Genomic DNA, 23,360 nt, shown 5'->3' with positions numbered 1-23,360 from the left:
CAACACTCGAGCTTCAACAGTCCCTTCATGGGCAAGCCCAAACGCCATCGCCAAGGTGAAAGCCGGCATGCAGGCGACAGGCGACACTGGGACGACGACCGCAGCACCAGCAAGAGCGCGCCTGCCTTCCCTCCGAGCGCCTATGTAAGGGGGTACGAAGCCGAGCTGCTCCGCCCCGGCGGCCTGTCGCACCCTCCACGCCTGATCAAGCGCGAGGGCGGGGACCCGTCCGAGCCGGTCGTCTGGGCTGATCGGTGAGCTCACCCCTGCGACACCGCTGACGCCAGCCACGACATTCTCCACCTCGTCAGCACTCTTCCGCGCGCACGAGCCCCGTCCCCGACCGGCTCGCTGTCCAGCTCGTGGTCGCTGCCTGCAGACGCCGAGGACCTGTTCGACGTCTCGGGCGACGAGGAGGTCGCTGCGTACGACGCGGCGCGGCGCAAGCAGCTTGTCGAGGCGCTGAGGGAGGACCGGCTGCGCGAGCGCGAGCGCGAAGACCGCGAGCTCAAGGAGACCGAGGAGCGGGCCAAGCGGGAGAGAGATAACGCAGAGGTGGGTGTTAGGTCTGATCGCATGACCACAACTGACTCGCCCAGCCGCCGGCAGACATCCTCAAGCTCATGACCCACACGGCCAAGTCGCTGGCGGCGTCGCCCAACGCGGCCATGCTCGAGATGCGCATCGTGACGCGGCACGCGTCGGACGCACGGTTTGCCTTCCTCCGTGCAGGTGGGCCATGGAGCGGCACATGGGGCCGCGTACGTGCGCAGGAAGGTGTTGCGCCTGCTCGGGGCTCCCTGCGGGCTGACGCGAGCGTGAAGAAGCCGGTTTCGGCGGCCGCAAAGGGCATCGGGGTGCAGTCTGCCAGCATGGGCGGGCTGATGGGCGGCTACGGCAGCGGCGACGACTCGGATGACGACGACGACGAGGACGACGAGACGCCAGACTCGCCGCACGAGGACCCGCCACCGCCGCCGCCTGGCAGCCCTCCACCGAGCCCACCGCCACCGCCATAGACTAGACTGTTGTACCATCATCCATGTAGCATACTCTAGAGCCCAGGGTGCGATCGTTGGGCTGTGTACCTTGCAGGGTGAATTGTGCCCGCTGTCGAGCGCAGCGCAGCTCGCTCGCTTGCAGTGCCCATGTGCACCTCGGCAACCAGAGGTGGCGAGAGGCGCTCGCTGGCATTTGAGATAGCGGGGGCAGCGTGCTGATTTGAGATAGCGGTACGATGATGATGATGATGGCGCTGCGGGCTTAATAGCAGAGCAAGGCGCCGAGGGACCCTTTAAGCGTCGTTGGTCTTGGGCTGTGACGTCGCAACCTTGGAGCATAAGGTGGCCGTATGACGTCGGGAGTCGTTGCGGGCGGAGGGAGCAGGCCGCGGAGCGCACAGTCGCCACACTGCGCGCGGTGCTCACCCAACGCAACGTCCTGCTCTGGTCAATTGCCAGGCGTCTGCTCCAGCACTGCGGCATAGCACTTGGTCGCTCGCTCTCGCTCAAAGCGTGGAATAAGCGCCGCTTGGTTGGTCACTACTCGTTGCATCCGGGATTTAGGACTGAGGGTCGAGGGAGCCACTGCAAAGTCTAAGGGCCAGTTCAAGCCACATGCCCGATCGGGGAGTGGATTATCGGAACAAAGTTGGACGCGGACTCGTAGCCTTTTGCCTTTGGGGGGGACGGACGCCCACCGACCGGCCATAGACGGAGGGAGCAGGCCGCGGAGCGCACAGTCGCCACACTGCGCGCGGTGCTCACCCAACGCAACGTCCTGCTCTGGTCAATTGCCAGGCGTCTGCTCCAGCACTGCGGCATAGCACTTGGTCGCTCGCTCTCGCTCAAAGCGTGGAATAAGCGCCGCTTGGTTGGTCACTACTCGTTGCATCCGGGATTTAGGACTGAGGGTCGAGGGAGCCACTGCAAAGTCTAAGGGCCAGTTCAAGCCACATGCCCGATCGGGGAGTGGATTATCGGAACAAAGTTGGACGCGGACTCGTAGCCTTTTGCCTTTGGGGGGGACGGACGCCCACCGACCGGCCATAGACGGGTTGGCCAGCTGACTGGCGGTGCATGCAAGGTGCGGTGCGCCAGCATGCACCCACCCCCGCCTCGCGGTGTGAGCCAACCAACGACGCAATGGTGACACGAGGCAGGCCAGCCGACAGACTCATCTGGCTCGGCCGTCGGCCGGTTTGTTCGGCTTCTTTATGGGATACGACGGCCACAGAGAGTTCCAGATTTCTCTCTAGTAACCAGCCAGACAGATCCATTGGCGAGGAATCACAAATGCTTGGACAATTGGACAGCCGAGCGAGCGCGCGAGCATTGAATCGACCGCGCTGGCAGCTGACTGGTGGCTGCTGCGCTGCGTATGCCTCGACGCGCGTTTGTAATGTTGCGGGCCGCCGGGTCTTGTCTTGCCTTGCGTTTAGGGTGCAAGCTGGTCGTGCCGTAGTCCTTTTCCAGTTCCATGGACCCCTAATTACCCTTCGGAGCTTGGAGGGGTGGATGGCCCGGGGTGGGTAGTCGCAAAGGTACAATGTCCTGGACTTTTTTTCTAGAGCCAGCCAGCCAGTGGCCGAGGTGACTGCTCGCCCAGGTCGTCGCTGTGCATGTGCGGCGTGCTGCACGCGGTGGTGGTGTGTCCGGGGGCGGCAGTGGCGGCGGTCGAGGCGGCAGAGGCGGGGGGTTCTTTGAGGGGCTGTGGTGGATGCATGCGTCGATGAGGATGAGGATAGATGGGTGGCGGCGCTTGATCCAGTGCCTGTCTTCCCTTGGGGGTTTGTGCCGCCAACAGGCCAGAGTCTGTCTTCCCTTGCCGCCTTGCCTGGCTGGCTGACGGCCGGCCGCCTTCCCTTCTCCCCCTCTCGGCGGCGGCCACTTTGGTCTACCCTAGTGCGTCGTCTACAGTCAGGCGGACTGGGCGGAGGCGGCGGCGGCGCTTGACCTGACTGACGCTGGGTGGGCGGCTGCCTGCCTGGCAGCATGGCCCCACCTTCCTTCCCTCCCGCGCTGGAGTCATGCACCACTCGTTCACTCACTCCTGGCTGGCTGGCGCGTATTCCCATCTCACCCAAGAGAAGTCGCCTTGCTTTCTCTACTCACTATACACCCACGTTCCATTGCAACAGTCTCGTCCCACTCGACTCTCGCTCTGGATAGCATACAAACACACACACCGCATCCATCCCGGCCAGCCCCTCTGCACTGGCCGCCCCGCCCCCGCCCCCCCGCCCGAGCGTTCCGACAACGTCCCGTTTGACCCTTTGCTCGGCGGCAACACCGACGACGCACCCAGCAAAAGTCGGGGCCGACGACTCTGCCAACTTGACAACCAACGTTGTCGACAACCAACAACTCCTACTTGTACACAGACACACACACTCTCGCTCGGCTTGACGCCTCCCCCCCTTGCTCCTCTCGCCCCTCCTTTTCATTCAACCTTCCCCACCTCGTATTGATCAGCACGATGCCTGCATCAACCCAGCCCGCCCAGGCAATGCCTGCGCCAGCAAACCCATCCCGTCCCACCCGCAAAATGTCCACCTCGAACGGAGCTGCCGCCCTCCGCCTACCAAGCTACAGTGGCCGCACAGGCGCTTCCCCCATGTCCTTCGGCGCCGCAATGTCGGGCGTCAGCTTCAACAACGGCGGCGGCCAGTCGTACGGCAGATACCAGGCTCCGGGAAGTTATGGAGCCCGCTTCTACGGCGACGCGCAGTAAGTTGGCCCACCTTCCTTGCTTGTTGCCGCCCGGATCCGTAGCTGACGCGATGCTTCCTAGTGACTCGCCTGGCCTGTTCTCGACATCCATCAACATGGACATGGGCTCGTTTGCCGCCTCTTCAGCAATGTTCGGCTTACCAATGGGCATGTCGTCGTCGTATGCCCGCAAGTCGTACGCTGCCGCCGTTGGCGGTCGCGAGTATGGTGTCAACGCCTTATCGGCGTCCCTAGCGTCGGTGGCCATGGGATCGTTGGGCCGCTCGTACTCTCGGTCACAGCTCGAAACGCTCATGTCGCTCCGCACAGATGCAGAGCTCACCAAGGAGTACGAGTGCTGCGGCCTCACCCACCACGGCCTCCACGCCCTCCTCGAGCACGTCGAGGACCAGCACCCATACTCGGACCCCAACATGCCCGACGCTGGCTTTTCCCCCGTCACGTTAGCAATGGACCTCGACCTCGAGGGCGATGGAGACACCACCGAGCCCCCATCAACCACCCAGTCTGCTCGCTCGTCAACGTCCCCTCGTCCCATGTACCCCCTTACCCCCAGTTCGTCCGTTGGCCACAAGCCCGACCCCCCTGCGACGGCCGCGACCACTGTTGCGTCCAAGGCGACCGCGGCTCCTACCGCCATTAACCAGCCCCCAGGCGCTGCCCCAACCTCCACCGTCACTGCCCTCTCGCTCTCCGACGTGCTCAAGTCGCCCCCCGAGAGCGAGAACCCCTCGCTGCTGTCGTCTCTGCCCGTGCCCAGCGCGTCGACGTCCCCCGAGTCTACAGCCACTGCCACCAACTCGTCGCCTCCTTTCGCGGCGCCCAAGATCACGGCCGCCTCCCGTGGGGCTTTCCTTGGTCCGACCGCCAAGACTGGCCAGAACCGCTTTGACCGCGCCTTTAACGAGGTTGTCTCAGGCAAGGCCGGCCTGGTTGATGACGCAGCCAAGCCACCAGGGCCCACTGCTGTGGCGCCGGGAGTCTTGTTCACTGCGGCCGCTGCTCTTGGGATGCCGTCAGCCCCTCAGGTTGTCGGTCGCCGCGACGGCGTCGCCGGAAGCGGTGCTGCTGGCACTGCCGCTGCTACTGCCACCACCACCGAGGGTGGCGAGCAGGACAAGAAGGACGAAAAGGATGCCACGGCCAACGGCGACAGGCCCAAGCCTCCCGAGCCCCAGCTCCCGCAGCCTAGCCTGTTCACTACTCACAAGGCCTGGCGCTGCCCGAACCCTGGCTGCAACAAGGCCTACAAGCAGAGCAACGGCCTCAAGTACCACCTTCAAAAGGGGTAAGTGTTTCTGGGTTGTTGAGACGGCTCCTGACCTTGCAGTCAATGCGATTTTGCCATTCACGACGCAATCGACCATGGACTCACCCTCGAGGAAGCCGAGGAGCGCTCTCGTCCCTACGTGTGCGCTGTCGGAGCTGGCTGCACCAAGCGTTACCGCCAGATGAACGGATTGAAGGTGCGTTTGGCGGTCATGGCGGTCATCTATCCGTTGCTAACAGTCTCAGTACCACTACCTCAACTCTGGCGAGCACGGAGAGTACGGTTTGCGCATGCTGCAGAACGGCACACACCCGCACCCTCCTTCCCTTCCTCCCCCTCCCAAGCGCGACCGTTCCCAGCACGCAAATGGCGGCGCCAACTCGACTGCCAACGCCAGGCCCAACGCGGCGCCATACGCGATCCCTTCGCAGCTTCAGCGCCCCGCCGCCACCGGCACCGTTCACACTGCTGCCGCCCAGGGCCCAAGGATGGGAACATGGCCCGCCTCCCAACAGGCGCGCCCCGCGGCTGCCACTCCTGGCGCCGGACTTGCTACGCCTGCCCGCCCTTCGGTCGCCACGGCCACGACGGCGGCTGCGCCTGTTCGTCCGACTGCCACGCCTGCGGCCGCGGCCACGACTGCTGCTTCTGCAGCCAAGCCGCAGCTTGCACCTGTGCAGCGTGGACGGGACGCGGTCCTGTTCTCGAGCGTTGACCTGACCGACGTGTAATAACCTGGCAACCGACCCAACCGCATAGAAGGCGACCAGCGTGTGTACGAGGGAGGCGCAGCGTGTAACGCTAGTTTTGGGCTCAGTCCGGCATTTACAACAATGTGTGTCGCATACTATGGCTCGCGTAGGACCTTGACGTGTTGAACTGTTTGATGTTGATCCTATCTCCATTCCCTCCCCCATCACCCTCATCACATAACCCCCATCCAACCCCCAACCAATCCCCCTCCTCCCCACTCCAAAAGACTGCTTTGTCGGTCACTCTACTCCCCTCCCGCCATCTTGCCCAACTTTCCCATTGTTGTAGCTAGCAATTGATTGATGGATCGTAATTGCACCGAGCGGGTTACAGTGGCAGTGGCAGGTGGCAGATGGCAGTGGTGCAGCCGGCGCCGGCGTCGGCGCCGTCAGGGCGGCGGGTGGGTGTGGCACGCCGGACCCACCACGCCGAATGACGGAGTTGCCACTCACCCAGCCAAGCCGCGCGCTCCCACTGCCCGCTCGCCTCCCGAACCACCCGCGCCCACGCATGCACGCGGGGCCGCTGGCGCTGGGGCTGGCGCGTGCACCAGCGGCCGGCGAGGAATGCCGTGCCGGCGCCGTCTGGAATGCGCGAGCCGCGAGCCGCGAGCCGCCACCAACGCGCGCCATACCGCCCGCTGCGCACCATCGACAACAGCCGACGGAACGTCGGCCGATCCAATCTGTTTATCTCGAGCCGTGATAAGACAGGGGTGGTCGTAGCGCAGGAGCGTGTTGGATCCGCGTGCGTGCGGCGTGACGAGAAACCCACGGTGCATCAGACGCGCGCCACGGCACACAAATCCTATGGAAACAGTTGTGTCGTGACAGCAAGGAAACACTATTCACACTAAGCTACTACTTTACTTTACAAGTTCTGCTGCGTCGACGAGCCTGCTACAGATTCGATCGGGAACGAGGGAGAGAGAGAGAGAGAGAGAGAGAGAGAGAGGCAGAGGAAAACTAAAACCCTGATTCTTCTGGAGTGTTGTGGCAGGCGAGCTTGCCATCGTGGGATATCGATGTAGGTATGGGTGCTGGAATCGGGTATGGTCCCACGTCGCTCTGTTGTGATTGACGAGTTTTTTTAATTGCTTTGAGAAGTAACGCAATTCCAGGTGTTTGAGGGCGGGGGAGGGGGGATTGATACACAAAAAGTCGTCACAGCGGGCGAGGAGAGACGAGATGAGGCCGCGACCTCGAGCCGAGGAGACGTGTGTAGCCGGCCCAAAGTTATAGGTAAGGGAACTTGCTGCGCAAGTGCTGCTCGCCGGCAAAGAGGTTTGCGACAAGCTGCTCGTTGGTCAGGTCGTCGGGGAGGGGGGGCGCGTCAAAGTCGACGGAGCGGCAGACGGGGACCGCACGAGGCGCCTCGTCGGTCGTGATGAAGAACGAATAGATGATAATGGCGGCTGCAGACGTCCAGTCGTCGTCGACAGTGGTCGTTGACTGCGTCTGGAAGCCATCGCGGGCGACCCGCTGGACGAGCATGGTCATCGGGGCACCGACACTAGCTAAAGCGTCGGGCATGCTGCCCGACTCGTCGGTCGCACCACCGAGGCGAACCAGGTGCTCGTAGAGCCGGGCAAGCTCGGGCAAGCGCGAGTGCCCATTGTAGCCGCCGCTGGGCTGATGCCGCAGAGGCGAAACGGTTCGCGAGTACCTGGTAGGGCCACGAGGCTGGAGGTAACCCGACTCGGTCGTCATTACCCAGTCGTTACTCCACGTGTTGGAATCGGGCGTCTGGCGCAGGGTGGTACTCAGGCCCAGTTCCGAGACGCTGTCAAGCAGGGCGAGGCGCGCAGTATACTCGGCTGGCAGCGCAAGCGGCATGTCAATGTGGTAGACTGGCACGCCAGGCGCGGTTGAGACGGCCTCGAGGAATGGGTATCGCGCCCGGTACATGTAAACCTGGTTCCAAGGGATCGGGGTAGACGACAGAATCTGGCTCTCGCTGGTCAAAGACACCATCGTGTCGCCAGTGCGCGCCATGACTTCGATTGACGAAATGGCAAACGTCGGCATCCGCGTGCGCGAGGCATCCCACGAAGGAGTCACGCCGAATGCACCGGACGTCGTCGACCATGGCGACGCTGCCGAGGAAGGCGTCGCGCCGTACGAGCTGGTAGTCTGGCTCGCCACGAGGCCAATCGATGGCAGCGCCATTGCCGGAAGTCCGCTGCGCTGGGAAGGACTGTGGGCTGCGAGCGTCGCCGCCGATGTCGCCCATTTGGTATCGCCATACACTGCACGGCTCTTCCAATCGGTGCTGCTGTTGCCGCTACCGCCTGGGGCAGTGTACGAACTCGGGGGCTCCTGTAGCGGCGGCAGGGTCAAATGCTCTCCGCTCAGGCCCTCGTGGAGGAGAGAGGGCTTAACGTCTTGCCAAGCCGAGGGAACAGTTGCCGAAGTCGAGCGCCGGGGAGAGACAGCGGTTGACCCGGCCGCCTCAAAGGCAGAGTTGGTCGACGTCGGGGATCTACTATGCTCGCCCTCCCATACGTTTGAACGCGCCGACAATGCAGCCTGGCCAGTCGAGCCATAGGTGTAGCGGCCGGCACTAGAGGTAGATTCGCCCAAAGACGAGGCAGTGTTGGGCGGTTGGAGAGACACGCCGTGGGGGTCCACGTCGCGTGACGACCCAAGGGGAGGGAGCGTGTGCGGTGGGGGCTGGTGAATGGAGAATGACGGTGGGAGCTGGCCCTGCTGTTGCCGACTGCTCGGATGCGACTGCGAGTACGAGTAGGCGTACGTCGAGTCGACACCGGTATCGCGAGCGTCGCGCTCCAGCTTGATCTTGCTGCCATAGAGACCAGCGTCGCGGTCGTAGTAGCCACCGCCAGCAGAGTACTCGGACGGGTTGTTCCAGTAGTTGTACTGACGGGTAGACGTCTCATTCGTAGGCGAAGCATCGTTGCCTCGTGCCTCGAGGTCTTGAAGCCATTGGGGCTTCGGGGCATTGGCGAGGTCCGTGCCCACGGGGTAGTTGATAATGTTGTAGATCGTTTCGGGGAACGGATAGTTTTCGATGACATTGGCAGTCGAGTTTTCGGCAGGATCGTCTCCGCCGCGGGCCTTGTCCTCGAAGGTGAAGATCTCCTTGTCTAAGCGAGCATCAGCATAGACACTGGGCGGATCCGTCCTCAGGCTACTCACAGGGAGGAGGCACCTTGTCCTTGAGGACCTGCGAGTGGCTCGAGATCTGCTTGCGGTTGTACATGCGTTGAGTGGCAAGGGTGCAGATGGCAGCAATGAGCTCATTGCGTCCCAGGGGTCGGCCAAAGAACTTGATCTTTGTGCGTCCGTTTGGGGGTATGCTTGCAACACCTGCAAGTGTCAGCTGCAAAGTTGTGGCAAGGCCGATGGGCCGGTGGTGGACGCCACTTACACGTGCAAAACGCCATTTCGGCCCTTGGGAACCAGATTTCGGACACTTTGGATCTCCGCTGTACCTTGCGCCTCTTCTTGGCCCGTGCAGCGGCGGCGTGAGAACTGTCGTTGCGCGTATCCAAATCAAGCGGGTCCGAGGGGCCCACATCGAGTGGTGTGACGCCACGGCCAACGCCATGCACATTTGCATGGTCCATGGGCGCGCCCAGTTCGGGCGCAGGCCACCTCCCCACGACGTGCAGGTAGAGCGTTTCTGGTGTGCAAGTCGGAAAGGTGCTTGCCGTGCCCGCACTAGTAGGAACGACGGAGAGTCCTAGAGGAGCGTCTGCCTGAGCGCTTGCCATGGTGGTCGGCACATGAACGTCGACTGGCATGGTCGACTGTTGGTGCAGCAACGCGCTCAGGTAGACGGAAAGCCGCTGGTCTCCAGAGCTGATGGGTAGGCCTGTGGTGTGGGGGGTGGTGTGTTAGTCACGGCACGATCACAAAAAAAAAGCCAAAGTGGGGTGGGTGTGGGTGGGATGGAGGTTGTGGGCTGGTGGCGGCTGGGTGGGCTCCCTTGCAGTGCAAGGTGGGGCTGTGGAGGAAGGAACCGAACCGAGGAGGGAGGATGGCGACGGAGCCTGTTGCCGAGGTACAAGGGACAAGGCAAGCACGGCACCACCCACACGCGCCGCGGCGGCCATGACGTTTACGTTGTTTTTGTTTTCCCAGCGTTTCGCCACCACCGCCGGCGTGTGCACGATACTCACCAGCGACGGCCTCGGTCACGACGGTGCCCTCTTTCTCGACAATGATCCCTCCCTCCCCCCCACGACTATGGTTGGAGTGGTTGTATGACCACTCTGTCGCCGAGCGACCCACTTTTATCGGATACGTCGTGCTGTCGGCTTTTTGAATGATCCGGCCCACTTTGCCGCGACTGTATGCACCGGGGGAATGAAGGCTAGAAGAGAATGTGTGTTAGCCTGATTGCCCAGATTCGTCAGGTCTCGGTGCGGGCAGTGTGTCGCACCTTGAAGGGATGATGATGATGATGATGTGTCGGTGGTTGACGAGGAGGAATTGAGACTTGGCAGAGAGGCGGTATGGAACGAGACGACTTGTAAGCCGAGTTGAAAGGGTCGAGAATTGGGGGATTCGATTCAACCAAGGGGCGCAGAGCCGGCGGCGGCGGCGTCGACTGCGAGGATGATGATGGGGGACGAGGGGGGCTACGGGGGCTACGGGGTCTAGGCAGTATTGTGCGCCTTTGAGAGCGAGATGGTGGCTTTGCAACAACGGACTGCCGTCGGAAAGATGAAGGGACGTGGGTGGGTGAGTGGTTTAGTCGTGTGTCGGAATGTTTGAATGATATGGGAGATGGCTGAGAACGGCCAGAGGAATGGTCTTTGGGGCCAAGTGTTGGTGGTAGCCAGTCAAAGAACGAGTGCCCGGCGTGGCTCTCCTGTGCTGGTCCTGTCCTGTCGAGAGGGGAGGGGTACGAGATGGAATGAGGAATGGAGCGAGACAAGGCTGTGGGCTAACCAACGGGGGTGGGTGGCACGGGATATACAAGTACCTTTTACCCCGAGCAGGAGTCGTGCGTCTCTGTGCGGTCTCGGCTGATTCCAAGTCGTGGCGCAGACAAGAGGCAATGGCGCCGTGGTCCGGCGGGAGATGGCTTGGTAGGCCGTGTGATTCCGCAGTCTATGGGGTGTGGGCCCAAGGAGGCAAGGGGAGGGGGCACGCGGAGGCCGAGGTCAAGGGCGAGGGCGAGGGCGAGGGCGAGGCGGAGATAGTCGTAACGGACCGATGGGGGGGTTGGGCCAGGTGATGCACGCCGAGTGTGCGTGAGCTGGACCGGCGGCCGCTGGCTGGCTGGACGGGCGCGGCGGGGCGGGAGGGGAGGGGGGACGGCAGCGGCGGCGGCGACGACCGGGGGTGGGGGTGGAGGGTACTGGACCTGCGGATTGTTTCAAGATTGGTTTTACTGGCTGGCTGGCCCAGGCAGCTTGGTCGTCGACCAAAATAGTGGGAACAGCGGAGGCGCCGAGATGCTGAGCCAGATGGGCCGTGGGCGTGGGCTGGGGTGAGGGGGTGTCGTCGTCGGGAAGGCAACGGCCGGCCGTCGTATGTGCTTGGCGACTTTGGCCCCTTTGTCTATTGCTCCGCGCCGCCAGAGTTTGAGCGACACGCTGTTGCAACCCTCGCTCGATGGTTCCGGGGAATGTTGGCTGTCCTTGGGCCGCACCTTGTCTACGTCTCTGGGTCCTGTTGCCTTGGCCAACTTTTGACAAACGACGACAGCCCTAGTGGCTAAATACAGGAGCTGATGCCGACATACGAAAAGTCTCTAGCGCGTTTTGATATCCTCGTCCCAGGGTGGGGTGGGGGACAAGGAGGACGGGGCTGGGGGCAGAGGAGGCAAGGGGCTGTTGAGGGGAGATGAGAGCCGAGGAGACGGCCGAGAGTTTGCGTGCGTTGGGGTTGGGTGGGGGGGCGGCCAGGCGAGGTCGGGCTAGAGACGACCACCTGGACCCTAAAGGCTAGGTGGGTGGGATGCGGCGGCAGTGGCGAGCGAGGTGGTCGTAGGTGCGCGACGTGGACTGCGGCGCTGTGCGTGCTGTTGTTGGTGGAGAAGATGTGGCCGGGGTAGCAGCGTGAGTGAGTGTGTGTGTGTGTGTCTGTGTGTGTGCGTGTGTGGGGTGTGCGTGTCGTCTATGAGTGGGTGCAGGTGCGTTGATAAGGATGCGACGTGGCTTGCTGCTTGCCGCGTGAGAGGTGTTTGGGTGGTGATTGTTGCAGGCACTGGTGGTGATGATGGAGTCTCGGGTCACCCGATTGACAACGACGTGGGGAGTGCCGAGTGCCGTCGCTGCCGCGACCGTCGCTGCTGCTGCTGCCGTGAGACTGACCGTCGAGCTTGTCAGTCGCCGTCTACGCGTCGTGGTCGTCTCCAGCCATTCTGTTTCGTCGCACACTTGTGACACAAAGGCATCTCCTTTCGGGGGTAAATCTCGCGGCAGTGCAGATCAGATCACGCGCATCGTCCCGTCCGTCACGAGCACTCCAACCCCGACAGCACACTCATCTCCGTCGTCGTCGCCGCCGCCCACGCCGCCGCCGCCGCCGTCACTGCCCCCAGATTGTCATCAAAGGTCACGGCGCAGCGGCAATGGCGCCGCCCCCCCGCGCGCCCCCACGCCCCCCGCCGCCGCCTCCGCCAGCCGCCAGCCGCACCCTGCCCCGCCGTAACGCCCTTGCCTGGCTGCCTGCCCATAGTCGTCGCCCGTCATCGTCGTGCTCTGCTCGCTTGATCTTGATCGGTACCGCATGCTGTCATACAGACGCCAGCATCACTCACGCACTCACACACGCGTCGCGCCGACCCGCGGTTCCCGTTCCCACAACCACAGGTATCACGGTTCCAAGCCTGCCGATGCGGCAGCCGACAGGTGTTGCCTCCGCCCTGCCCGCCGCCCTCCCCCCGTCTTGCCCACCACGCCCAGAGAGCTCGAGTCGACCTCGTCCCTGGCCCTGGGGGAGAAGAGCAGAGAGCCGACTAACCCATCGATGAAAGTGGACGGGTTTGGCCCTCGTTTAGTGCCCTTTGACACCATCACATGCTGCAACCCACGTACGTAGGCCGTACCTGGTCTCCGCTGCTCCCTTTCGGATCGGGCGAAACGACAACATGTACCGAGCGGGCGGGGGAAAGACCCGAGCCGCGAGGCGCGTTGGCCGAGGCGCGTAATATACCCATTGGATATTCAACTGCGCCACTCGGCGCCGATGTCCTAGAATCGTGAGACGATACGCAGCAGCGACACGAGGGGCAGAGGACCAGATCGGACCGGATCAATGCGTCGCTTCTCATGAGCTCGATGCACTGCGTGCTGGTTGGTTGTGGTCAGGCCACACGATCGTGGCAGCTGCTGCGCCTGCATCGTCCAGATCTAGGGGAGGGCGGGTGGGGGGGGGGGGGGGGCAGAGACGATGCGCCGCGGCGCAGCTGCGTCCAAAGGGGGGCCTGGGGGAGGTGGATACTCGCATGTAGCCACCGACGATGCAAAAGCCAAATGGATCGGACAAAAGGTACGGATAGAGATGCTTCGGACCCAGGGTCGGGGGTGGGGGGCGGGGGGGGTGAGGCAGCTCGTCCGGGGCCGCCGCCACTGCGCAGCGCCAACCGCCTGGGCCTTGTGACAGCAAAGTGACAGCAGCAACGACGACTGGGGCAGGGGACACGCAAGGACAGGAACAGTCGCCCTGCAGGGTTAGTCGGCATGTGATCAGGCCGCGGGGGTTGCAGGTGGCAGTCGGTCTGCCCAGCAGTCAGAGTGGGGGAGTACCTCGAGCGACGCCAGCATTCCTTGGATCCATGTGGCGGGCGCGCCGGCGCGGGCGCGCGGGCAGCGCCTGGGCGGCCTGGTCGGCGAGTTGGCATGCCGCGACTGCTGCTCGACGACGACACGCATGATTTGTCTTCTCCGCCAGTTTGTAATTATCACCATGTCGTCAGCGGCCAGTCACCTCTCGGGGGGTCCGGCGCTAGCTAGCTGCAGCAAAGCTCACGGCCACCCCGCCTGCCTCGTCAACGACGTCGTGTGGCATGGGCAGATCGGCGCCAAACCCAACCTGCAGCCCGGCGCGATCGCACTGCCGGCAGATCGCTGCCCAGCGGCCTTGTCGCTGGATGTAGCGTCGGCAACGTGCGGCATGGGCGATTTCAACTCTGCTACTCGCGACACAGACGGCCATCTCCGCGGCATGCGAAGGATGTGAAACGGGCAGCGGGCGCCGGGCGCCGGGCAGCGTCGAGGCCCGGTCCGGCGACGGGTGTGGCCGAGGGGCAGGTGGTGGGCCAGCTGGCCCATGGGATGCTCGCGTCCGGCGACCAAGCCGTGTGGCGTCTTTCGCGGTGAGCGTCGACGTCGCAGGGGGAACGACACGATCACGCGCAGTTCCCAGCCGGGCCGGCGCAACATCCGCGCATCTCGGACCGGTCCAGCCGCCGGTTTGCAGCCCGACGTTGCCTTGCGTTGCCACGCTCGCGGGATCACGAACCCCGCCGCGACTCCCAGAAGCCGGGGGTAGCCGAGCCGCCAGTCAGATTGCAGCGTCTGCGTCTGCGCTCCTGCGGGACGGGGCGCGCAAGCGGCCGCGGCCCCCCCGCGGAGGCACACTGGCCTGCGCGACTTCCTGCCGGCGCGGCTCCTATTGGCCGTGCTGGATGTACTTCGGCGCCCTATCGCGCCGATAAGAACGCGCGCGGCAAATTGAGTTTGGAAGGTCGTGAGGTCAGCAGACTCGGGCTGCGAGCGCTGGAATCTGCGCAGCGCCCGATTGGATGCCGGGCTGAGGAGGGCCACGTTCCTCGTCGTGCGGCTCGCTGCTCGCGGCTCGCGGCACGCGGCACGCAGCACGCTCGCTCGCTCGCGAGTTTGAGCAACTGCCCCGCCGCTGCCCGCTGCCCTCTGCCCGCTGCCCGCTGCGTACCAAAGACATACCGTGGATCTAGGCTAATGCGATCTCGACCCGGTCCACAATTTACACGCGGCGTAACCACAATCGTAACCGCGCGCTTGCTGGGTTAGTCATGCGGCTAGTGCCGCCGCTACCTCGGGGAGCGGTTGTCGGCGGCGGTGGAGCAAGCACCTCGGCGCACATGACTGCGCAGTTGGCAATCTGCCGTGTGTCTTTGGTGACGACGAGTTGCTTCCAGTTGCCTGCGTCGAGCAGATGGATCATGTGAACCGCGGCGTGGGCGGCCAGGCACCGCAACACTTGTTTCCGACGGGCCGGAGATGCACCGCGTCGGAAACTAACTCTTCTGGTCGAGCCGTCAGCCGTAGCCGTGGGCACAAATGCATCCGAGCGGGCCAGGCGAGGTGGAGGTGGGCAGGCTTCATGCAGCACCACACCACATCAGTGCATCAGTGGCACAGATGCCTGCGTCTGTGGCACTGGTGCGAGGAGGACGTGCCACTTCAGGGGCATGGCCGGGCCGCCCACTCAGAGCAGCGCACACACGTACCGAGCCGCTCGGCGCACGCGACTCGCCGGCTGCCCCCCCGCGCGCGGTCCCTGGCGATCGCCGGCGGTGGCAGTGCTGCCGCTGGCGTGCCGACCGTGGCGACCGTCAAACGCCGGTATCTCGCACCGCCACTCGTCGGCCTGTGCCACCTCGCTATCTATCAGCCCGCGGCACTATCTACATGATCTGCATTCCTTCGGCGGAACCGTGGCGCGCCGTGGTCTGAAACATCGCCGCTTGGCGGCTGGCGGCTTGGATAGCGGAGCTGGTCGGCGGCGCCGATGCCGCCGACGCATGCCCCAGACAAGATGGCACTAGCGACGGCGATCCCGCCGGCCGTCTGTTTCGCGGCCAGCGGCCAGGTCGCGGCTGTGACTCCGGCTGTGACTCCGGCTGCTGTCTCCCAGTCCGTGGCGGGCGGGCAGGTTCGTGGCGGGGACGAGTGACGGCACGATCTGCGATCTGCGATATCTGCACCGCCCGCTGGATCTCGCGGCTCCGATATCGCCCCCAACTCGGAGCTCGACTCAACTCCCCGAGCGGCGTCGACACACCGCGTTCAGATTCCAAGCCCGGCGTCCTCGCCCGGCCCGTGCCCCGCCACCGTCACGCGCACATGCCTGCACGATCGCCACCGCCATCCCACGGCGGTCAACACTCGCACAGACCCGTCGCCACGCACGGTCCTGCCCGCCCCGCTCGAGCCGTGCGCCTGCCGCCCCGAATCTTAGATCCCGCGGGCACCTGTGCGGCTCGCGGCTCGCCACCTGCTGCCTGCTGCATGCGGTATCGAACACTGGGTGCCGAACAGAAGCCTGACTCGCCGCGTGGTGGCGTGGGGGGCGCGGGGATGACGACACCCAGCGGCGTCTCGAGGCGCGCACGCCTCACCGGGCTTCTCCTCGGTTCGACGCTGCGGTGGCGACGAGGAAGCGAGGAGGGCGGCGGAGTGGCCGCCCCATGATCGCCCCATAGCCCATACTTGGCCGCGCGCCGGTGGCACGAAGAGGGTCAAGTCAGCTGTGGGCGAAGGCCAACAGAGGGAGCCCTCGCCTGCGTCGCTGTCGTCGCCTGGGAAAGATCAAGTTCGTATTGACTACAGGTCAGAGAATTAACAGGTCAGAACAATACCCACCACCACGCCAGTCACTGCCTTTCGCCACTGAGCGACCTGTGTCAGTCGCAAGGTCAAGGACGGCGTTGTCGAGGCGAGGTCGCCAGTGCCAGCTGGCTTGCACCAACTGCAGCTATAATCTGCAGTCAGAGCACCGCCAGCTGCGACACCATGCAGGTTGAGCATTGCCTGCATTCACATTGCAGCAAGCATTGCATTTGCCGGATGCGTCGCAAGCACGGTCCAAGCACGACGCCGCCTCACTGACCAAGTGCCACATCCGGCGTTTCGACCCACCGCCGCCAGCTCGTCGTCGCCTCCATCCGGTGTTGTCATTTCGTGCATGTCTTCGACCAAGTTGCATTGTGCATTGCAACCCACACTCGACACACAACATGACTGCGCTGCTGCCGCCAAACCTCCTGCGGCTGTTCGCGCCACGGCCGCAGCCGCCATACCTCAAGCCGCTCACCAAGGAGCCGTCCATCCGCGGCCCCGACAAGCTCGACGGCATCTCGAGCATCGTCAAGCGGCTCCGCGAAGAAGCCGAGGAAGCCGAGTACCAGGAGGGCCTCGAGGACAAGCCCAAGGTCAAGGGCGAGGAGGATGGAGCCGCCGACAGCAAGGCCGAGCCGCAGCAGATGGACGTCGACGGCGAGGACGGCGAAGTCAAGGAGGTCGTCAAGAAGGAGGTGCCAAAGGGCAAGGGCAAGAAGAAGGACCCCATCGCCGCGGCGGGCATCATTGGGCAGGAAGCAGTCAAGATGCGCCGAGAGTTGAGAAAAAAGCGCAAGGAGGAGTACAAGAAGAGCTCGGAGAAGGAGTGTGAGTGCCGGGAGGAGGGTGGAACGAGCGCAGCGCTGACCGACCGACCAGGGGACCCCAACCACGACACTCAGGCCTCGGGCGACCCGTACAAGACGCTGTTCATCTCGCGATTGGTGCGCAGTGGTGGAGGAGCACGTTGCTGACGATAACAGTCATCCAAGGCCACCGAGACGGACCTGCAGCAGGAGTTCGACGTCTATGGCAAGATCGACAAGATCAAGATCATCCGCGACCGCAAGGGCAAGAGCAGGAACTATGCGTTTATCGTGTACGAGCGCGAGCGTGACATGAAGGCGGCGTACAAGGACGCGGACGGCATTCCCATCCACCACAAGAAGATTATCGTCGACGTTGAGCGAGGACGCACCGTCAAGGGCTGGAAGCCACGAAAGCTTGGCGGAGGGCTCGGCGGCCGGCCCAAGCCTGTCGACCCCGCAACGCAGATGGGCTTCGGCGGACCACCTGGTGGATTCCGCGGCGGATTCCGTGGCGGTTTCCGGGGTGGGTTCCGCGGAGGACCACCTGGAGGCGGTGGATTCCGCGGCGGTGGCGGAGGCGGGTTCCGCGGTGGATTCGGCGGCGGTGGACCGCCCCGCGGAGGGTTCGGTGGACCGCCTGGCGGTGGCTTCGGCGGCGGCGGCCCTCGTGGACCACCAGGGGGCGGCTTCGGTGGTGGTGGTGGTGGCGGCGGCGGCTACGGGTGAGTGTGTTGGCTTTGTGACGGTAGAGTGAAGCTGACATGGTCCAGTGGCCCACCTGGCGGCGGTGGTGGTGGTGGTGGCTACGGCGGGTCGAACGGGTACGGCGACGGCCCTGGTGGTGGTGGAGGGGGCGGCTTCAAGAGGGAGTTCGGCGGCCCCGGCGGTGGAGGAGGGTACGGCGGTGGCGGCAGCAGCTACGACGACCGCGACTCGAAGCGGCCACGATACTAGAGCAGTCGTGCGGGGGAGTGGGGGAGAGGGGGACGGGCGGGTGTGCGTGCGCGCGTGGGCAAGACGGCGCACCGCGCTGCGCCGCACCAGGTCAAGTATGTACTAGTGTGGGTCCAACTCACCAGGCTTCTATGTCAAGAGTAGCAAGGCGGCGTGGCGCTGTGGTGCTGGTAGGTCTAGGTCTAGGTCGAGGTCTACAGCACGGGTAGCGCAGGCAGCGCAGACCAGCAGCAACGAGGGGCCGTACCACGGTGGGTATGGTAGGTGCAGCGGAGTGGCCTCAGCACGTACTGACATACTGACGAGCTGTACTGTAGGCTGTACCACGCGCCGATGAATGCTGCGTGATGCGATGTGCGTGAATGCGAGGCGGACAGTGTGACTCTGTACCGAGCAGCTTCACGCGTCGGCAACAGGGCCGGCGTGCAGGCCCACATGGAGGAGCCTGGCTGCAGCACGGCGGCGCGGCGTAGCGGGGGCCGTGACGACCGGGTGAGGCAGGGAGGGGGCGGCCAGCTGCGAGTCGAGCGACCCGTCGCGGCTCCTCAAGCCCTTCACTGCCCATCTGACGCCGGTTACGCACTCGGGGGCCTAGAGCACCACCACACGGGCCAGCGCGTCGAACATTCGACCGAGATGTGGCGAAACATCCGGAACTGGCATGTGGCGAACCCACCCACCGCCACACCACCACCAAAACACCTCACATCCATACAACTCTTCCAACCTACAACGACGCAACACGCTACTTGCTGATCCAGTACCAGCTGTCCATCTCGCCGATGTTGTCGTCGATCGTGTGGCTCATGTCGATCGTGCGCAGCTCGTACCCGAAGTGGTCCATCGTCGAGATGAGGTTGAGCGCGAGGATGCGCGCGGCGCTGACCTGCTCGCCTTGCGACGTGGCCCACGGGTTGCCCTTGAGCTTGAGCTGCGTCGCGCCGCGTTCTTTCTCGCGCTGGTCTTGGATGCCCCAGGGCCACGAGTTCTAGCGGGCGTTAGCGGCGTCCCACTCTCTGCCACCGACCGCGCTCGCGCCACGCTCCGCTCGCTGCGCTCGCTTCCCGACTCACCTGCACGACGCGCACAAACGCCGCCTTGACCTCCTCGCTCGGCGGGTCGATGATCCGCACCTTGTCAAACTCGTTGAACGTGATGCAGAAGATGGAGCGCTGCGTCGGCGGGCCCGAGCGGAACACGAGGCTGTCCTTGTCCCACGTCTGCAGTGTCAGCCCCCAGCTCGCCCCTGCGCCCAGCCCGCGCCCACCTTCTTGCTCATATCGGCCGTAGAGTACAGGTGCCACCCCTGCGCCGCCATGCCAGCGAGCAGGTGGATCATGAACCTGCGGCTCGGGATCGCCTCGCCGCCCTGCCCGAACCAAGGGTTGCCCTTCATCTTGATCTCGAAGGCGCGCGTGCTCCCGCCGTGCCCGTCGAGGAAGTACTGCTTCTGGATGCCAGCGGGCCAGGCGCGCGTCACAATGTCGGACACCACCGTGCTCAGCTGCTCGGGGAAGTTGAGGAGGCGCAGCTTGTCGCTCGAGGAGAGGAGCATGACCGCGAAGGCGGGGGGCGAGCTTGAGCCGGCGGCTGGCGGCGGCGGGGGGAGCGCCGCGGCGGCGGCCTTGGTGTCCGGCGGGGGCGGGAGAGGGGCCTTGACGTCCGGCTGCCAGCTCTGCGCTGGCGCTGCCTTGGTGTCCGGCTGCCAGCTGTGCGTGTCCACCACGTTGTGGCCCCCGCCGTTGGGCTGGATCGAGTTGGGGTACGCCGGCGGCTGGGCCTGCGGCGGCGGGGGCGCGCCGGCGCCCGGCACGGCGTTGCTGTTGCTTGACTTGCTCGACTTGTTGCTGAAGAGGCCCATGGTGTGACTTGTGGTGTGTGGGCGACACCGCGACCCACACGCACTATTTATCTCGTATCTTGACGATGGCAACGCGGCCAAGTGAAACTCGCAAAGTGCCCGTCTCCGTGCTGCAGTCAATAACAACCTCGGCTTGGCACGCCGTCCAGACCAGGCACGGCGCGCAACGCGCCCAAGGCAGTGTTCACGCTTCATCGCAATCTCTCATGCAGTGCATCCAAGTGCGACTAGCCTTCATCGGCATTCATGCACACGCCGTCCGCCCAATGTCTACATCTATGCACGCCCCACTCAGCCGCCCACCCACGCCGACTACTCCCGCCGGTCCGTGAGAAACCAGGTATCCACTACGAGTGTCAGCCCTCGGCCACGCCCCACCCACCCAACCCCACTCACCAGACGTCCAGTTTCTCCGTTCCTCCCTTGAATGGCTATCCCCGTAGTCCATGCCGACGTTGGCGAACACCTCGTACCCGAGGCCATCGAGGACCTCGAGGAGCTCGCTCATCATCAGCCGGATCGGGATGTTGTCCTTCGCTGACTGGCCGCTGCACGCAGCTCAGCTCACTACCCCAACAGCCCTACGTCCTCACTCACAACGGCTTGCCCTTGAGTTGAAACTCGTACACACCCCGCCCGAGCTCCTCCCGGTTCTGCACGCCACTCCACCAGCTCTGTGGATCAGCTCTGCCATTAGGGGAGGGCCAACCCCACTTGCGGCCGCACGCTACTCACTCTGAAGACGCTGATGAACTGGTCCTCGACATGCCTTGGCGCGTCAATGATACGGATACGATCGCTCCGCGGGAACGAAATGACAAAGAACGTGCGCTCGAGCCTTGGCCCCTCACGGAAGAAGAGCGTGTCGTTGTTGTGGGGTGAGTGCTGAAAACCAGTGCTGAGAACTAGGCCCCAGCCCTCCAACGCCAGAGCCGAGAGGATGCGCATCATCAAGCGGCACGCCGGTATCCCGTCCCGTCGGTCTCGGACGTCCCAAGGCTCTCCCTTGAACTTGTATTCTGAACCACCAGACTTGAGCACCGTGACCTTCTGGATACCCACTCTCCACTCGCTGTGGATGAGTTTTTCGAGCATCTTCATCAACTCTGGCGGGAAGCCGAGGATGTACATCCGGTCGTTGTCGTGCAACGTGATCGACGCCACCTTGCGTCGTCGAAAGGGCGATGCGGAAGATGAGGCTTCTGCAATCGGCGGGGCGCTGCCGCCGACGACATCGTGGTAGGCAGGTGGTGCGGCCATGTCAACAGTGGGTGAGTGGGAGGAGTCAAAGTAATGCGGTGTTTATCGCGGAGCGGCACGTTTCAAGGCACAGTTCGCTGTAAGAATGAAACGATGCACAGCATTAGAAGTGAACCCCGGATATAGGTCATTGAGAAATCCTCGGTTTACTCATACAGCAGCAGGGCTGATGAGAGACGGCCTGGAGTGAGGGGAAAGATACTGCCAGATGCTTGGGACCACTACGTCGGGGTCAGAGGGAAGAGGAGCGGGTCCTGATCAGCTTGAGCTATTGGCGTCTTTACGATCGGTGCTGGGGTTATCTGCTGCACTTGCTCTGGCTGTTGATGGTCAAAGCTGTCCGTTAGACTCGTTGCTGTTTTGCGCTCAGAGCGGTCAGTGCAAAGCATGCGTGCAATTAGTCGATTGAAGAACAACAACAACAACAACAACACCGAGTGGGCCGAATCTGAAACTGACGTTGATGGTGGAGGTGTCATTATTCCATCCCCCCACCTTGCAACCACCCGCCCTCCGCTTCGACGCGTCGCGGACCGCCAGCCAGGCCCGTCACTCGCTCGCTGCTCGGCGGTCGCTCGCCGTCGACACTCTCGCCGACACTGCTCAACAACACTTGCAGCATCGCCGCACAGCCGCACCAACATCCTCGAGTACAACTCGGCACCCAGTCTACGCAGAGGGCACCCGCGCATCCTCCGCCATGACCACCGAGTTTGACGACGTGTACGTGGCTTGCTGGCTCGCTTCCTTTGAGCCTTCCTCGCCGCTAACAACATCGCAGCCTCACAAACCAGCCGGTCGTCATCGACAATGTACGCCTCGTCCCCGTATCCAAGGCCACGCTGACTCCCGCAGGGCTCGGGCACGATCAAGGCCGGCTTCGCAGGCCAGGAGCAGCCGTCGTGCTACATCCCGTCCTTGTATGTTTACCCGCGCCCGCTCGTGCCGCCGCCGAGCTCGAGCGCGAGCTCGACACCGCGCTAACCCGCCCAGTGTCGGCCGGCCAAAACACCCGCGCGTCATGGCCGGCGCAGTGCAGGACGACCTGTTCATCGGCAAGCGCGCACAGGAGCTCCGCGGCCTCCTCAAGATCCGCTACCCCATGGAGCACGGCGTCGTGACCGACTGGGATGACATGGAGCGCATCTGGAACTGGGTCTACACCGAGGGTCTCAAGGCCTTGTCCGAGGAGGTGGGTTCCGAACGCAGAAGCTCAACTAACCCGCCAGCACCCGGTACTACTCACCGAGGCTCCTCTGAACCCACGGCAAAACCGCGACGTCGCGGCCCAGATCTTCTTTGAGACGTTCAACGTCCCAGCCTTCTTCACGAGCGTACAGGCCGTGCTGAGTCTGTACTCGACTGGTCGAACAACAGGTATTGTGCTCGACTCGGGCGACGGCGTGACACACGCCGTGCCCGTGTTCGAGGGCTTCTCGATGCCGCACGCGATCCAGCGGATAGACCTGGCAGGGCGCGACGTCACAGACCACCTGCAGCTGCTCCTCCGCAAGGCAGGGCACTACCTGCACACGTCGGCCGAGAAGGAGGTTGTGCGCACGATCAAGGAGAAGACGTGCTACCTGTCGGCCAACCCCGTCAAGGAGGAGAAGGACCACGCCGGCGCATGGGAGGAGTTCCGCCTCCCAGACGGCAAGGTCATCCAGCTCGGCACGGAGCGCTTCCTCGCCCCCGAGATCCTGTTCAACCCCGAGCTCGTGGGGCAGGAGTACCCCGGCGTGCACCAGGTCATTATCGACTCGATCACGCGGACAGACATGGACCTGCGCAAGTCGCTCTACGCCAACATTGTGTTGTCGGGCGGCTCGACGCTGTGCACTGGTGAGTGGGGGTTTGGGGACTGTACGCTGACGCGCAGGCTTTGGCGACAGGCTGCTCAACGAGATCAAGAAGGCCGGGCCCAAGGACGCCAAGCTCAAGATCTACGCGCCACCAGAACGAAAGTACTCGACCTGGATTGGCGGCAGTATCCTCGCAGGCCTGAGCACATTCAAGAAGATGTGGGTCTCAGCCGACGAGTACAAGGAGGATCCGGACATCATCCACAAGAAGGCCTTCTAGGTGGCCTTCATCTTTCAGCGCGGATACAAGCCCGCCGCGATTGCATTAGTCTGTAGAGAACCGCGGATATATCCCGGCCGTTGATACTTTGTCATGTATACCACCATAAGAGTGACGG

General features: G+C 63.7%; 7 protein-coding genes across 7 annotated transcripts; 4 read left to right on the top strand and 3 right to left on the bottom strand.

Annotated features, from left to right (window-relative positions):
* Window positions 1-27: 27 nt before the first annotated feature.
* Window positions 28-1,019, top strand: Q8F55_001307 (uncharacterized protein; the record flags this gene model as incomplete). The annotated part of the gene is made up of 3 exons (XM_069349933.1): window positions 28-254; window positions 288-555; window positions 600-1,019. The coding sequence occupies 3 exons, from the start codon at window positions 28-30 to the stop codon at window positions 1,017-1,019; spliced, it is 915 nt and encodes a 304-aa protein (XP_069213477.1).
* A 2,527-nt stretch (window positions 1,020-3,546) lies between these two features.
* Q8F55_001306 (uncharacterized protein) lies at window positions 3,547-5,732 on the top strand (the record flags this gene model as incomplete). The annotated part of the gene is made up of 4 exons (XM_069349932.1): window positions 3,547-3,728; window positions 3,793-5,019; window positions 5,062-5,197; window positions 5,247-5,732. The coding sequence occupies 4 exons, from the start codon at window positions 3,547-3,549 to the stop codon at window positions 5,730-5,732; spliced, it is 2,031 nt and encodes a 676-aa protein (XP_069213476.1).
* A 1,257-nt stretch (window positions 5,733-6,989) lies between these two features.
* On the bottom strand, window positions 6,990-9,160 carry Q8F55_001305 (uncharacterized protein; the record flags this gene model as incomplete). Its single annotated transcript, XM_069349931.1, has 3 exons — window positions 6,990-8,860; window positions 8,913-9,083; window positions 9,145-9,160. The coding sequence occupies 3 exons, from the start codon at window positions 9,158-9,160 to the stop codon at window positions 6,990-6,992; spliced, it is 2,058 nt and encodes a 685-aa protein (XP_069213475.1).
* Window positions 9,161-16,674: 7,514 nt separating this feature from the next.
* On the top strand, window positions 16,675-18,039 carry Q8F55_001304 (uncharacterized protein; the record flags this gene model as incomplete). The annotated part of the gene is made up of 4 exons (XM_069349930.1): window positions 16,675-17,104; window positions 17,156-17,220; window positions 17,260-17,807; window positions 17,856-18,039. 4 exons carry the CDS (start codon window positions 16,675-16,677, stop codon window positions 18,037-18,039), a joined length of 1,227 nt encoding a protein of 408 aa, XP_069213474.1.
* Window positions 18,040-18,784: 745 nt separating this feature from the next.
* Q8F55_001303 (uncharacterized protein) lies at window positions 18,785-19,900 on the bottom strand (the record flags this gene model as incomplete). Its single annotated transcript, XM_069349929.1, has 3 exons — window positions 18,785-19,027; window positions 19,113-19,259; window positions 19,307-19,900. The coding sequence occupies 3 exons, from the start codon at window positions 19,898-19,900 to the stop codon at window positions 18,785-18,787; spliced, it is 984 nt and encodes a 327-aa protein (XP_069213473.1).
* Window positions 19,901-20,212: 312 nt separating this feature from the next.
* Q8F55_001302 (uncharacterized protein) lies at window positions 20,213-21,160 on the bottom strand (the record flags this gene model as incomplete). Its single annotated transcript, XM_069349928.1, has 4 exons — window positions 20,213-20,247; window positions 20,297-20,448; window positions 20,498-20,574; window positions 20,636-21,160. The coding sequence occupies 4 exons, from the start codon at window positions 21,158-21,160 to the stop codon at window positions 20,213-20,215; spliced, it is 789 nt and encodes a 262-aa protein (XP_069213472.1).
* A 700-nt stretch (window positions 21,161-21,860) lies between these two features.
* ARP1 (Centractin) lies at window positions 21,861-23,242 on the top strand (the record flags this gene model as incomplete). Its single annotated transcript, XM_069349927.1, has 6 exons — window positions 21,861-21,883; window positions 21,942-21,972; window positions 22,016-22,080; window positions 22,154-22,352; window positions 22,390-23,002; window positions 23,040-23,242. 6 exons carry the CDS (start codon window positions 21,861-21,863, stop codon window positions 23,240-23,242), a joined length of 1,134 nt encoding a protein of 377 aa, XP_069213471.1.
* Window positions 23,243-23,360: the final 118 nt, after the last annotated feature.

This window comes from Vanrija albida (genome assembly GCF_041260175.1).
Source record: "Vanrija albida strain AlHP1 chromosome Unknown contig_1, whole genome shotgun sequence".
NCBI lineage: Eukaryota > Fungi > Basidiomycota > Tremellomycetes > Trichosporonales > Trichosporonaceae > Vanrija > Vanrija albida.
This window is presented reverse-complemented; position numbering and strand designations above follow the sequence as displayed.